At 41.1% G+C, this 15,789-nt stretch overlaps 1 protein-coding gene across 2 annotated transcripts in view; it reads right to left on the bottom strand.

Annotated features, from left to right (window-relative positions):
* Camk2d (calcium/calmodulin dependent protein kinase II delta) overlaps positions 1 to 15,567 on the bottom strand; it is a 253,170-nt gene extending 237,603 nt beyond the window's left edge. Inside the window, exons 1-2 of one of the 2 annotated variants that reach the window (XM_038311055.2) lie at positions 14,545 to 15,567; positions 12,897 to 12,991 (exon numbers count right to left, since the gene is read on the bottom strand). In XM_038311055.2, the coding sequence (XP_038166983.1) occupies positions 12,897 to 12,991; positions 14,545 to 14,609 (160 nt within the window). In that variant the 5' untranslated portion in view covers positions 14,610 to 15,567. The remainder of the gene's footprint in view (positions 1 to 12,896; positions 12,992 to 14,544) is intronic. The other variant, XM_038311054.2, reaches the window with a different exon arrangement.
* Between the last annotated feature and the right edge of the window lie 222 nt (positions 15,568 to 15,789).

The following is a 15,789-nucleotide window of genomic DNA, read 5'->3' as shown; positions in this document are numbered from 1 at the left end:
AATGACTCAGGGCTATAAAATATCATGATCGCCCCCCTCCCCCCCCCCCATTCATCCTTCCCAGAGAGCTTGCCACTTCAGGACTAACAGAAGGTGAAAAAAATTCCACTTCCTGTTATCGGGTACTGCATGCTTTAATGAAAGCTAAACCCTTCACTGGTACTTTCGGGTTTGATTCCTTCTCACAAATATTTTCTCATAATTCCTCATCTGCTTGTTTTCCTAGCTATTTGAAACTGATTATTTTCAAAGCCTGGTGCAGGTACCAGCTCCTCAAAGAAGTCTCCATGACCGTTCATCAGTCCAGCAGTTATCTCTGAGGAGCTCGGAGCCCAGAAGACACCTTGGCGATGGAGCTCACTCTGTCCATTCACCTCCAGAGGACTTTGCTGCGCCTTTATCTACTTCCTACCTAGCACAGGGAGTGGGATTGGCAAGAACTTCTTTTTTTCATTAAGGTGAAAACGAAATTTATATATATTTTTTTTCCAAAATTCAATTTAGTTAGCACAACTGTAATTAAATGTCCTCCAGGGAAATGGCCAAGGCCTTCATGAAGTGACAGGACAATATCATAAAGGATTCTGTCTCACTGCTTCTCCTCTGTGAATACTCCTGAAACAGCATAAGGATGAAAAATTTTACAAAACCATGGCTTAGGCTGTATCCATTGTCCACACAGTACAGAGGGCAGGTTACAGGAGAGGAGTAAACAATGACATCAAATAATGAACTGCTGTTCTGTTCACTCACTCGGTGAAGCACAGTTCAGTTATTAAGAATTGAAAGGAATTGCCACAACCCAGGGTCATGTCATAATTTTAAGTAAAAATGCAGACCGAAATGTCTAGTTTCAAAGGAAGGAAGGAAGGAAGGAAGGAAGGAAGGAAGGAAGGAGAAAACGAAGAAAAGAAGTGCTTAGGGGAAGATCAGGGTCAGCTGAGATGACTCAGTGGATTAATGAACTTCTACTCAAATCTGATGATCTGAGTTCAATCCTAAGCCAGGATTGCTGCAAACTGTCCTCTAACCTCCACATACAACAATGTCATCTGCACATAAGCAACACAAAATAAATAAATGTAATTAATTTTAATAAAAAATATTATAGTGCTTGTTTGCAAAAATATAAATAGGTCCGTTTTTAGTTTTTTTATATTTTCCTAAATTCTACATAAGGATATGCATTCTATGCTATAATTAATTTTAAATGTATTTATAAGAATTAATAATTTCTTTCAGAAGTTTATAATTATATATTTAACAAATATGAGTATATATCTAATAAGAATGTATCATTTGATTAATATAATAAAGGTTTCAGCCTTGTAGACAGTATCTAAGAAATGCTTAAAACATTCATTCATCTAAACTAATTTCTGAAATTTCCCCATGACTGTAGTCACTGTTACCATCTAAAAACATTATTGAAATATTTCTATGAAAGTATTTTTTATTCTCTATAATATACAACAGGATATAACATATAATTTATATCATAATATATTAGGCTTGTATGTTTAATTTTTATGCATAAATACACAACAGACTCTCATTGTCTTACAACATATATGGAAGACAAATGTTACCCAACACACAGCTGTTTCCAGAGCCAGCAACATGGAAATAAAGCCATTTTCCTTACATCACATTTCTGAAGTGACAGACAAGTCACTATATCAGTTGGCCTCTCACTGCCATTAGTAAATTTTTTAAAAAAAAATTAAAATTAAAAAGAAAAACTTTAAGTAAACACCACCCAGGATTTGAAGCTCAACAAAAGGCTTTCACAATGAGCTTCAAGAATAAACGGAGAAGTAAGTATTTACTGGTCTTTGTGGAATGGATCAAAAATTTACAAGCTCATACGTTTTAAAATAGTGCAATGGTGGCATGAGCCTGGCAGTATTGACATGGGGCTCACAGGCATCAAAACGCTTCCACACTCCCGAATAGCAGACATTTAGGATAGAGCAAGAGGGAAACACCAGTGAGAAACTTTAAGGAGTTTGCTCAAAAAATTACAAGATTAGACAAAACTGTGGGATTTGTAACCAGAGAATTGAGGAAATAATTTGTGAGTCAGCAGTTAAATTTTGAAATAACTGTGTGTCATCTGACGTGAAGCCCCAGCTCCATTGCTCCTTGCCTATCGTCTCTCTCTGAGGTATACTCTAAGAGGCAGCGTTTTATTGATTCTTTCCCTCTCTTTTCTCCATTCATTCAACAGTGGCAAGTTCTTACAATCTTACAGTCACCACAGCGGGCACATGCTACGATTCATGAAGAAATCTCCACAGGTGCCTCAAAACCGCGGCATATATTATTGCAATAAAAGGAAAGGCACTATAAGCAATTCAAAATACAACAGACTGAAAGGGGGCAAGGGCACTTCTGGCTAGAGCTAGGAAGGGGTGGAAAGGAGGAGGTGATCCTCGAGGTGATGCTGTAGGGGAGGCAGCAGCTGGGCTGGGCTTGGAAGGGGAAAGATTTCAGTGCTGTTCCGAAGGCTCACACTCCAACCTTAGGGTGGGCCAGCTTTCTTGTTCCTCTAAACAGTGTCCTTTCCTGTCCTTATCTTAACTCTAAGCACAATTTCCCCAAAGGCCTGACCTCCTAATAGCCCTCTCACAATTCTGTATTCTCCAGGCTGACATCCACCCCAAAAGACCAGGAAGAGGACAGAAACTCTCTACTCCGCACTAGCAAGAACTAATCAAGATGCCCACAGCTAAGTCACTGCAGGATGGTATAAGGAGGGACTGGCTAACAGTGTGAGGACAGAAAACCTGTTTGGGAAGCTACTAAAGAGGGCTGTAGCAAGAAGGAAACTAAGCTCCAACTGAGATGAATCCCTACAAACACCAAAGAGTGTTGAGATGGGGTAAGGAGAAGACAACCACATGTGCTTGGGGTTCGGGGGGGAAATTTAAGTACCATTCAGGGAAGAAAGAAAGCTGACTCCTTCACAGTTTGAGGCTGAAATAGTACTGAAGCACATTCGTCCAAATATCACACATATGTTTAGTTCCCCCATTAAAACTTAAAATTTTAAATTAAATAAAAATAGTGTGGCATGGCATAACTCAACCTTCCATAGACTTTAAAGGACAGTATGATATTTTAATAAATTTGCTCTGGCTATATTACTTCTGTAGAATTATTTATTTTTTATTTCTGTGTATGAGTGTCTGCATACGTGCATGTGGGTACCCTGAGGTCTAAGAGTCACCCTCACATCCCCTGAGCTGAAGTTACAGGAAGGTGCTAACCATCCGAAGTGAACACTGGAACCTGAACTCCAGTCCTCTGCAAGAGCGGTGACTGCTCCTAACTGCTGATACGGCTCTCCAGCCCTAACATTTAACAAATCCATTTAATATAATTTATTCTTAATTTTTCAATGTGTATTCATCGTATTGATAAAGTTTCTGCAAAAACATAGAAAAAAGAGAATTTACTAATAAAAATTCCAAATACTTTGCATCTTTTGAAGACCTTAAAGGAAAAGGTTAAATGGTATATTATTATTATTATTATTATTATTATTATATGTGTGTGAAGGTCAGAAGACAACTCTGTGCAGTTGTTTCTCTTCATTCACCTTTACGTGGAGTCAAGGGATCAGATCAAACGTAAGCTTCCAGGCTTGTGGGACGGGCACCTTTAACTACACAGGCATCTTACTAGGCCAAAATGATACATTAATACATAAAAAAGATGACTTTTATTTTCTGAGTCTATATTATACAACACAAAACAAAATGCAATTAACCTGTATTTTGAGTGTGTAAGTTTTCCATTACTGAGGATCTCCCAGTTAATTAAAAATCAACTGGAAGGCTGATAGGGGTTTCTCTCCGAAAAATCACAAGGGACAGTAACTGATGCTGGACAGAGAAGGGATAAAAGATGAGCAAGAAGCTAACAGACAGCCTCAAAAGAACAGGACACAGCCCAGTCAGAGTCAACTAGAGACTTTTGAGCCCTTGATAATTTTATATATATATATATATATATATATATATATATATATATATATATATCCATATATGCCAACGTTTATGGAATAAACCATTTAAAGCCCTATGTAATCTGGAAACTGCTGAGCACCTTCAGTAGAAGATTAACTGTTAACCAGCAGTATCATCACTGGTCATCTGGACGCCTGTCCTGTTCCTGCTACACCTATTTTTACAATGCACATTGAATACAATGTTTTATTTCCTTTCAATTGCTCCATTCTTTCTGTATGAGTCTGTCACACTCAATGCTATTGCTGAAAAAGAAACTGCAAAATAACAAAGCTGTCTTCCTTTTCTCACTGGTTTAAGAAAATGAACCAGAGAACTAGAATGGCTTCCTAAGTACATGTCTCCTAGTCTACCTTTGGTTAAATGGCTGGTTTTCTCTGCAGACAAAGGTGCCTTGTTCAGAAGTGATCCTAGGAACGCATTGCTGGGCATCAGAAACTCTTCTGCAATCACTTGCCTAGCATTTGACAACATTTCCACTGCATTATTTTTCCTTTTCAAAAGGACCACACAGTCATCTGAAACTTCAACTGAATCTGATGTTACCATAGCGATTAAAATGCTATCTTTTCTCACAAGTTGGAATTCTAAATGTATTTCCAAAAAGTATGACTCAAGGCCCTCACTTAACAGAAATGTAAAAAGGTGTAAGACGTGGTGCTTTGCATAGAGCCAAGCTCGTACCAGCGAATACAGAAGGCTTAAGTTCTGGGTACCAGCAGTCCATGGGGTACGACAATGGAAAGAGTCAGCCTCCAGAGCAAGAGGAACTGGCTTGAAATTCTCACTGTAGCACTTGCTACTTTTTTAAGACAAGATCCCATTCAGATAGCCCAGGCTGACTTCTAATTCCTTAAAGAGACAAGGATGGCCTTGAACTTTAGATTCTTCTGCCCCACCTCTTAAGTCCTAGAATTACAGGCCTCTACTGTCACACCTGGTTTATCCCAGCGCTTCCTGCATGTTAGGCAAGCACTGTACCAAATGAGAGCAACAGCCCCAGCTTATTACCTTTAGACTTATGCAACAGGTTCAGCTTCCAATTAAAAAAAATGAGATAATAGTATGCTTCTAGTAGTCTGCAATATAGACTGGACAAAATGAAACCAAGTGCCTTATGGATGTGCAGTCGTGACACCTACAAGACACTCTTTAAATAACAGCTAAGACAATTTCATTTTTTTCTAAATCATTATTGATGAAGATGGCATTATTGATTGGGAGAGTAAGAGAGTATCAGAATAGCGCGGGCTGCAGCTAAATGCAAAAACTAATGTGATTCCCTGCATTTGTGTACAATTACAGAACACATCTGAGCTGAGATCAGAGCACTTCTGTCAGCTGAAAACTGCCCTGCTTTGCTTAAAATAATTTCATCCCAAAGAGCTGAGTTACAGCTCAGTGTAGAGCTCTTCCGGCTTAGTGTGTTCAAGACCCCTGGTTCAGTCCTCAGCAGCAAAATAAAACAAATAAAATAGCTGGGTGTGGGGGTTCATAGTTATCTTCCCTGCACTGAGGGGACTGCCAAATGTTTGAAGTTACCCTAATCCATGTGCTGAGTTTCAAGTCAGCCTGGACATCAGAGTGAAATCCTGTCTCAAAATCTCCCAAAAGCAAAAAGTAAACTAAACTAAGAACAGATCGTATTTAAACAAAACAAAACAAAACAAAACTGTATATGTATAGATAATTTCAATAAACCTACTGCAGTAATACAATGCCATTTTCTTTCTAATCAGATATTTCAGCATTCTCAACAACTTCCTCAAATTGCAGAGCTGGGCCTGGCAGTGGGGTGTTGTGACTTTAAGCCTCTTTAAATCTACTCTAGGAGAAACAGTTTCCCTTGATTTTCCCAGGAAGAAACCATTTTTCTTCTTTTAAAACCCTATAGTATGTTATTCTCACTTGATTGTAACACATTGTATCTTCTATGAAGTCTATTTGTGTAATCTTTAGTTTCCTATGCTGTAATCACGCTAAAAACGTATCCAACACTTACTTAAGCAAATCATGTGAACTCGTTTAATAACCTGTAGAAGAAAGTGAGCTATAAGTTGTCAATAGATAGACAGGTGCTAAGTATTAAGAGCCTGCTAATACCCCACCTATTCAGTGTGTTTCAGGACATAACACTAAATGTCTTGTAGCAAACTGTTTAACATAGATCCCTATGTAAACAACCATTAATCAATTGCCAGTGAAATACAAAACACACTGTAAAATATACTACACCCTAATAAAATGGACAGGAAGGGAAAAGGCAAATCTAGAGCACAATGAATGCATTGGCTTAAGGCAAAACTTTTAAAGATACGATGTAGGGAAAATCCCAATACGATTGCTAGTATATCATGATCAACATAAAAGGGATTCATAAAGAATTACTTATAAGCTGGAGAAATGGCTTATTGGGTCAAGATGCCTGCCACCAAGCCTGATGACCTGAGTTCAACACTCAGGAACTACCTGGTAGGAGAGAATCCACTCCTGAATGTTTGATTTACACAACACAAGCACCCACATCCTCGTAGGTGAACTATATGTTGCTACTTGTGGATGAAGTCTCTGTGTCTCTGTCTCTGTCTCTCTCTCATGCACACATAATAAATGCAATATTTTAAAGGTAACTTTTTCACGTTGATTTTATTTAATATTTCAATGAAAATGGAAGTGTTCACCTAAATGTATGAACAAAGGTATTTTGTTGGTGAACAGTCTCATACAGAGAGACAGTGACAATATTTTTAGTATCACAGAGAGGTACCTATGTTACAGTGTTTATTAAGTCTCTCTTATTATTGGAAAGCAGAAAACCTGGATATAGACTAAAATATTTCAATCATTTAAAATAGTTTCACTGTCAACAGTAATCTAATTCATTTACTGAAGAAAACAGATGTCCACTATTAAGACCCACATAACAGTATATAGATGACATAAGGAAATAGTGTTCCAAATCGTGATGCATATATGAACCACAGAGACTGGCAGCATGCACAGGGCCTGCACAGGTTCAAGCCATACGGGGTCCCAGCACCAAGAGCGGGAAGTGGACACAGGCTCAAGAAGCTACCTGCAATGGACACCTGCTTGGAAAGGAAAAACTTAGTTTTCTTCAACGGAGTTTCACTGGGTGATGAACCATACTTAAAGGCAGGCCTCATGCCTAGCAGTAGACAGCCAACACAAAATGAACTCAATGGTATTTTTATAGACTTTTTCCTTTGTTTGGACATTTTTCATCTTACTGGCTTGTGCTTGTAAATTGAACCTTCTGATTTTGCTGTTTTATGTGTTTTGGTTAAAAGGGGTGTGTGTTTGTTTCTGTATGTGTGTGTGTGCTTTATACTATTCTAGTTTGTTTTTGATTGTTTGTTTTCTGAAGAAAGAAAAAGGTAGGAGCTGGGTGGATGGGGAGGTGGACGGTCTGGGAGGAGCTAGAGAAATGAAAGCATGATCTGAATATATCGTATGAAAAACGTTTCAGTATAAAAAAGGATACGGAGCTGGAGAGGTGACCTAGCAGGTAAGAGAACTTGGTGCTCAAACAAAGGACCTCGATTCAGTTCCCAGTACCCACACAGTGATTCACAAACACCTCCAGCTCCAAGGAAAGGTTGAGGCCTTTTGCATCAGATGGGCATGTGATTTACTCCCACGCAAACAGAGAAGAACACACATAAAAAAAAAAAAAAAAAACCTTTCCAAACACAAAAGTTAAGTATGACTTACCACAGTAACAAGACCCAAAGTAATGCTAATAGCACACGTTATTTTCAGGCACACATACAGAACAAAAACAACTTTTAATGCCTTCTTAAAACATTATTTTCAATATTTTACTATTGGTCCAAAGTGACAAATCAACAAAATAAAATTGGAGCTTCATTCAATCTATCTATCTATCTATCTATCTATCTATCTATCTATCTATCATCTATCTATTTATCTATCTATCTATCTGTCGTCTATCATCTATCTATCTATCTATCTATCTATCATCTATCTATCTATCATCTATCATCTATCTATCATCTATCTATCTATCTATCATCTATCTATCTATCTATCTATCTGTCGTCTATCATCTATCTATCATCTATCTATCTATCTATCTATCTATCTATCTATCTATCTATCTATCTATCATCTATCTATCTATCTATCATCTATCTATCTATCTATCATCTATCTATCGTCTATCATCTATCTATCTATCTATCTATCGTCTATCATCTATCTATCATCTATCTATCTATCTATCTATCTATCTACTATCATCTATCTCAGTCTTGCGATTCAAGAAAGTAGGCATAAAATTGAGATTAAGATAACTTCTTAACTGTTTAGATGTTCAAAACAAAAGCAGCAAGCCTCATTTTTTTGACATCTTTCTTGAAACAAACAAAAAGAAATATTACTTGGGGTATAGATACAACACTGAATTCACATACATGGTCAACTAGGGTCCTGATTTGTGTTCTACCCAATACTATGAAATTAGGAACTAACAGAATTAGGATAATAAAATTAAAATGATTTACATTACAGAAATATAACTTGCCAATTTTAGCAATGGAGTAAGTGTAAAAAAACCACAACTTCTATGTCATTTGTTACTTCAAGCTTCCTTTTGTAAAAACAGTAACTATGACATGCCTGGTTATGTTGTAGTGAGGGCTTTCCAAGGATGAAAACATGTATTAGGAAATGAACATCAAGAAATCATCACCACCACTGAAGACTTTTGAAACGTACCATCTACCACATGGACTGTCCCTGAAGGCTCTTGGGGTCGGCACCACCAGCTGACTGGGGCGTACACCACTGTCTTCCCATTACCTAGTAACAGCTCACAGCCCTAAACATGCCCAGATATTTAGGACAAAATAACTACACTGGAACAAGTTAGCATTTGATAGATACTAACCTAATTGCTTGGATCAAAATCTCAGCATATCCAATGCCTATGATGAAAAAATAAGACACATTCTAATATCACTACTCACTACTTACTAAATATCCCTAATTAAAACAACTTTCAGAATTTGTAAGCCACAGATAAGGTATCATATGTTGACTATGCTTAGGAGCTTTACAAAGAATTTTTTTAACAAAGAATTTTTTTTTTTAACAAGCAACCAAATGAGTATACCGCACCCACTGACCTACATCCTCAGTAACACTCACACCAAATGTCCTGTGCACATATGCAGATGAAAACACAATGAAATTCTTCAACAGACTCTGGGTCTCCCAAACGCAGTGCGTGTGACTAATAGTGAGAGAAAATGTAACTGAAACTGTCTGCTGAAAACCCAGTACAGGCTAGGCACAGCAAAAGGCCTGAGTGACAGCAGAGAGGGATGTGCAAATTTGTGCAGGAATCCGGCCAAATGTTTGGCACTTTCCCTCATAGCCCTGGATGTATTGACAAGTGGCACTTTCTCTTTCTGTCTGTTACAGCTAAAGAGCACAGCTCAATGGTAGTGTGTTTGCCTAGCATGTGTGAGGCCCCAGGTTAAATTCCCAGCACAAAAGGAATTTTAAAAAAAATTAGTTGAATGGTAGAAATATCCTTGTCTTTAAAACACACAGCCTTAAGGATTAGATATACAAAGGCATGCTATATCAAATGATATAAACAAAAAGTTGCACAAAAAATTGTCCATTTCACAAAAGTGTCTGATGGAGTTCCCAAAAAATTATTTTCTTGGAAAAACTTAAACATACTATATTGCACTGAATTCTATATTTGCCTTTGAATGTTTCTCACAGTAAAAATTTCCTACAAAAAAAGGTTTATACTAGATTATTGTAAAATGACTGTTATTAAAAGAAAATTTAGGCTATGTATTTTTAATATTTATTTTTAGTGTGTAGATGTTTTTCCTGCATGTAAGTCTGTGCACCACGTATACATTGTTGACAGAGATCAGAAGAGGGCCTCAGATCTTCTGGAACTGGAATTATAGACAGTTCTTAGCCACCGTGTGGACGCTGGGAATCAAACCCAGGATCCTCTGTGAGAGCAGTCACTGCTCTTAACTGCTGAGCCATCATTCCAGCTTCCAAAATTTGTTTATTAAAACACAGTCTCTGGATATACTTGACAGATTTCAGTACGGGCTGGTTCTCAGAAATTAACAAAGTGCTTAACGACTTTACAAATAATGTAGTAAGCACACTTCTTTCCAGTTGCTTTGTCCTGAAGCGCTTCAATGTTCTCAAAGCCATACATTTGACTTGAATGTTAAGTCAAAGGAAAAAGCATGGCATTTTCCTTCAAATAATCTGTAATTTGATATGGAAACAATTCAAACAAATATAAACAGCGCAAAATAAAACTATTCTATAACCACCTTCAATTATATGCTGATATCAAATAAAGTTGCAAAGCATTTTCTAAGAAATGACTATATTCTTTACATATGAGTGTAATAAGTCAAACCATCAAGACACTTTCCAATTTAAGATGTAGTTCTCAGAAAATTCACTAACTCCCTGAAACACCCCATGGGACTCATTGTATAAGTTTTACCATTTTATTGATGAAGGATCTGAGATCTTAGGAAAGTACATGTCTGGATCAAATTTATACACTAAGCAACCAAGTCACTGTTTCAGGTGGGCTGCATCAGAACTGTCACTAGACCAACAATTCTCAGTGCTTTCGCTTTAAGTAAGATCTTTCAAAAAAGTAAAGCAATTTAATCATCACTACACTCCTATCATATAACAGTGGCGGTTGGTACTCACTAAGCGCATACGCTATAACAGACACCACTCTGTACTATACATTAAGGCAATCAAAACCCTGTAAGAAAGGGCTCTATCTTACCCCATTTTGCAGATGAAAACACTGAGGCTCAGATTAAAATGGGTAAACTACCTAAGATCACATGGCTAGCAGCTACAGGAATCAGGACTGAGGCCCGGAGCACGTCATTCCGGGACAGAGGATGTTCTTGGGAGGGGAAGAAAATGCTGAGGAAGAGGCTGGAGAAGGCTCAGCAAATAAAGGATCTTCCTGTTCCAACAGGGAGTAGGAGCTTAGTTCCTACTATTCATGCTTGAGGGTTCTCAGCTATGGGAATCAGATGTCTCTGGTCTCCAGGGCACCTACACTCATGTGTGCGTGCATACATACATACACACACACACACACACACATAACTAAAAATAATTTAAAAAATAACTAAAGAGTAGCAAAGAAAGACAGGAAGAATACCTTCTGGGTCAGGAAGGAGATGCGTACAAGCTCAGTTTGAGCAGATGAGGGAAGGAATGCCATTCTACAGGTAGAATGGCACAGAGAAGAAAGAGGAGAACCCAATCAGTGCCGGGCACTCTTCTCCCATAGAGAGAAGAGAGTGAGCAAGACTGCCAGTCTGATATAGGGAGTATGGGATGAAGAGGATAAAAAGTGTTGACTCTAATTAAAGTTAGTAAAAGTGACTACCTGTCTCACTGGTCCTGAGGTGAAACTTAAAGTCATTAAAAGGCTCGGAATAGGCATGGTAACGCCCTCCAAATCTGACAGTCCACCACTGGCAAAGTATCTCTCACATCAGAGAAAATAACACAATCACCAGGAAAAGTCTGACTGGTTTCAGTCTTCTTCTTTCCCTCAAACTGCCATTTATACTTCTGCACCCCTTGTCATTTTATCCAAACCTTCCAATGGAGTGGAGACTGAAGGGGAAATGTAATTAGCATAGTTTGTTCCTCATCCATTTTCATACCAGGACTCCATAGTGCTCGCGGGTAGTTTAGCATATACCTTTCTCTGAACTACAGCAAATCAGATCAAGATAATAGATACACTGAACCCTACAGCGCACCTTAAAAGTAAAATTTGTAAATCCATTTACCTCAGCAAAGGACAAGAGCAATGAGATCCAGACATCCTTAAGTGGCATGTCTTAAAAGATATATTCAGTGAGGAAAACTAGCTCTAATGGAATTTCCTCTCATTACTTAAAATAAACCAGGTCACTGAGATGGGATGCAATATGGTATTCTGCTCATTTTGATTTCAGTTTAAATCCATCAAACCATAAATCCCCATGGAAATACCTTAGGCACATGCCTGCAGACACTGCGATGCCCAGCATTTCAGCATACATGTTGTTGCATGATTTCAAACAAAATGATTTTTAAAAAACGTGAACACAGGGCTCCAAGTTGCTTTTTTTTAAAAAAACTTATGTCAACAGCTTTAAGTATGAATTATCTCCATGGCTGTAAACTGGAGGTGTAAAATACATCGCATGATCTGGTGGGAAATTTAATTCAGAGGACCAAGATAAAGGCCTAACCTACGCACATCAAAATTAAGCTAACTTCCTAGATTACAGCAATGGTCTTTTTTTATCTTGCCAAAGCCACTGAAGTTAAATATACCTCAATGTATTAAGTTCAGCTGTAACTACAACTGCAATATACATTCAACTGAACCATGACCTGTTTTTCGTCTCAGAAGTGAGAGGGAGTTATGTCAGTTATGAGACTTACATTTTTTCCATTCTAAGATCCTTCTGAACGCTATTTCACCATAGAACTAAAAGCAAAATGCACTTCGTGGCATTTTCTTGATTTGCAAAATATTTATTTATGTTACTGCTCATAAAACAGCATTTCAATCAGTCACTGATAACAGTTACATTTTTTTTCATTTACTTTCAAAGTGTACAGACCCAGAGACATTTGGCAATGAAAAAATATCAGCATGTAATATGACACCTAAGCTTAAAATTCAATTATAACTACATGCTATATTTACTTACAAGACAACACCAATCCACACAACAAATACAAAATTAACATGTGTAAATAAATGTGGTTTAAAATACCCACCCCTAGCAGAAAGCTTTTTGGTGTTGATAATTTTGGCAGCATACTCCTGTCCAGTAGGGATCTTCATACATCTTCTCACCACTGAGAATGCCCCCCTAGAAACCAACAATTAGCAAGTCAGTAGCATAATAGAGCTAGTATACGCTTGGAAACTTACAGACCTGAGCATAGTTATAAGTCTTGAGCAGTCTGTGAAATATCAGCATAATAAAAACATTATCTAGAAAATGAGCAATTATTTCTAAATGTTGAGGAATAAAAAGTAATTTTTAGTTGACTGGAAACACACATTATTAATCAACAAAATAAAAGGAAATGCCAATTATGACCACTCTTGTTTGCACATGAAATTCGAAAACATTTCATTTTCACACTCACAAAACACCAAATGCTCAGAGCAAACCCTGCAAGAGCAGAGCTGGGAACAGGGAAGGAAAAAAAAATCTGCTGCCTGTTTATTTCGGTAGAAAAAAATAATTAACGTGGCTCCAAGTAAGTAAATATGGCGATTGTTTTCATTAAAACATAAATCTGGGGCTCACTGGTGCTTTACCAGATCCTGGGGTAAGGTGATTTCTCTGCCTGGTTTGGGCTGGGGGAGGGGAGAGATTTGAATTAAGCTGCTCTTCCGACAAGTCTCCATGTTTCAACAGCAGATCATCTATAAAGATATCATTTTCATTCCATTAAAAAATGCTTACACTTCCTTTTATGCAACTGTGGGAACCCATGGCACACACAGAAATGCATCTTTTCCCTAATTGTCGAAATTAGCGATAGAAGAACTGGTTTGAGGTTGGATGCTTGGCAAATCAGCAAATACCTGGCTGGATCTCTGTACAGATCTTCTGTAGGTATCCTGTCCCTCCTTAACAAGAAGTTCTGGCACTTAAGTGGAGGAGGTCGTTTTACGCAACCACAAGGCTAGGCTACCTTGGGAAGCGCTTTCCTGAGCTCCAGAGAGGGGGCTTTTCCGCTGCCTCAATAAATAAATCTCCGAAAAGATGTGCACGTACTTAATCCTATCAGAATGATGGTGAGCGAATCCTTTAGTGAAAGAATAGCGGATATGGGGCAGGGGCGTGGGTCTGTTGGGTGGCCCTTTTCCCTGGACAGAAACAACTATTTGGATGCCGAACCAGACTCTTCACTAAGCCAAGTTGAACTTTCGCATCGATAAATATGGCACCATCTCTGAAAGCCAGTGCTCATCAGCTCATCCGAACCTGGGTCAGACGGCAGACACACCGACCCGCGGGCTGAGCAGGAGACATCTATTTACCGAAAATGTGATAAATGTTGCGTTTTGCATGCATCTCCTTTCCCCTCCGAAGACACACACACACAAACACACACACACACACACACACACACACACACACACTCGCGTGCGCGCACACTTCCCAGGATGACAGCTACAACTGCAGAGATCGTAAATTCACTAAGTCTCCCGTGAAGAGGTGGAGGACCCAAGGAGGTGGGCTGGGGTTTCGGGGCACCCGTCACAGTGGGGCAGGGATTTCCTCCCCTCTGTGCCCTACCCGCACCAAGTCAGGGGTCCGTCACCCCGCTTCGGCCTGAGGGCTCCCTCTCCCCCCACGGGAGACACCGGGGGTCGCGGGAGGAGATGCCAGGCAAGGACGCTTACTTTCCGAGCTCCTCGAAGAGCTGATACTCGTCGGTGAACCGGGTGCAGGTGGTGGTCGAAGCCATGGCGGGGTCTGGGCAGTGCGCCGCTGGCAGCGCGACTGGCGACACGCGAACAGACGCGGCTTCCCGGGACTGGCGCCGCCGCGCTGTCACCCGGGCCGCCCTCACTTTCCTTGTCCGAAAGTAGCTCGCCCGCGAGGGAGTGCGCGCAGGGGCGGGGCGCGGGGCGAGGTGGCCAGACCAACCCGCGCCGCCCGCGATCCCTCCTCCTCCTGCCGCCGCGCCGCGGGGCAGAGTGCTCCAGAAAGGGGTCGAGGGGGGACCCGCAGGAGGGGTGGCCGCTGACACCGAGGCTCGCAACAGCAGCTCGGCGCAGCGCCCGGCTGACGGACGAGCGGCGACCGAGAGTGAAGAGCCGGCCGGCTGCTCCTGCGGTCGGAGGCGGCGCTGATGGCCCGCGCTCCCCACGGGGCCGAGAGGCTGGGAACCCGCGCGGCGACAGAGTGCGCTCGGCTCGGGCGGGCGAAGCTGGCGGCCGCAGCTCCTCCCCGGCGCCTCCTCCCGCCTCTCCCCGCCCTGCGAAGCCCCCTCCTCGCCGGCCCTACACCTCCCTCTAGCGACTCCAGCCGAGTCCCTCCGGGCTGCTCTCCCGCAGCCGTCTAGGGAGACCGCAGGGAGGGGATGTGCGGAGCGGCGGGGGAGCGCACTTAGGGGACGGGGTGCACCGGGATGTCGCAGTGACCCACGAGGGGTCGGAAAGACGAGGGACGACTCGCAGCTCCCACACCGGGACGTCTCTATGCAGAGGCCAACTGAGCCACGGTGCCGGGGAAGCCGAGGGAGGGATGCAGCCGCTGCATCAGGGCGCGGTTGGCGTTTACTGCTCCCCAGACCCGGGTCCCACGTCCCCCCCGGGTCGCAGCGAGGCTAACCCTGGCCACCTCTGCTGTGCGCCCCGCTGTCCCTCAGCTAGGGGCGAGGATAGCCCGGGCACCACGTTTCACTTCAGGTTTTACTGTCCCCTCTTCGCCCTGCTCTCCGGTTGTTTTCCTGACTGGGGCAAGCCCCATAAGCCCTTGCTTGGCCATAAATCCTAACATAATGAAAGCAGAAAGTCCAGCACTCCGCCACACCTTCCTGCCTCTCCCGAGTAAACTCCCCGGTAACCTCAGCAAGTTCTGATAGTAAGCAGGGCTCTCGCGAGACGTCCCACTCGGCTGCCGAGGGGGTGGGGCGGTAGGAA

The sequence above is a fragment of the Arvicola amphibius genome, chromosome 14 (assembly GCF_903992535.2).
Source record: "Arvicola amphibius chromosome 14, mArvAmp1.2, whole genome shotgun sequence".
In the NCBI taxonomy this organism is placed as follows: domain Eukaryota; kingdom Metazoa; phylum Chordata; class Mammalia; order Rodentia; family Cricetidae; genus Arvicola; species Arvicola amphibius.
The sequence above is the reverse complement of the archived record's forward strand: the minus strand, read 5'-3'. Positions and strand labels throughout refer to the sequence as shown.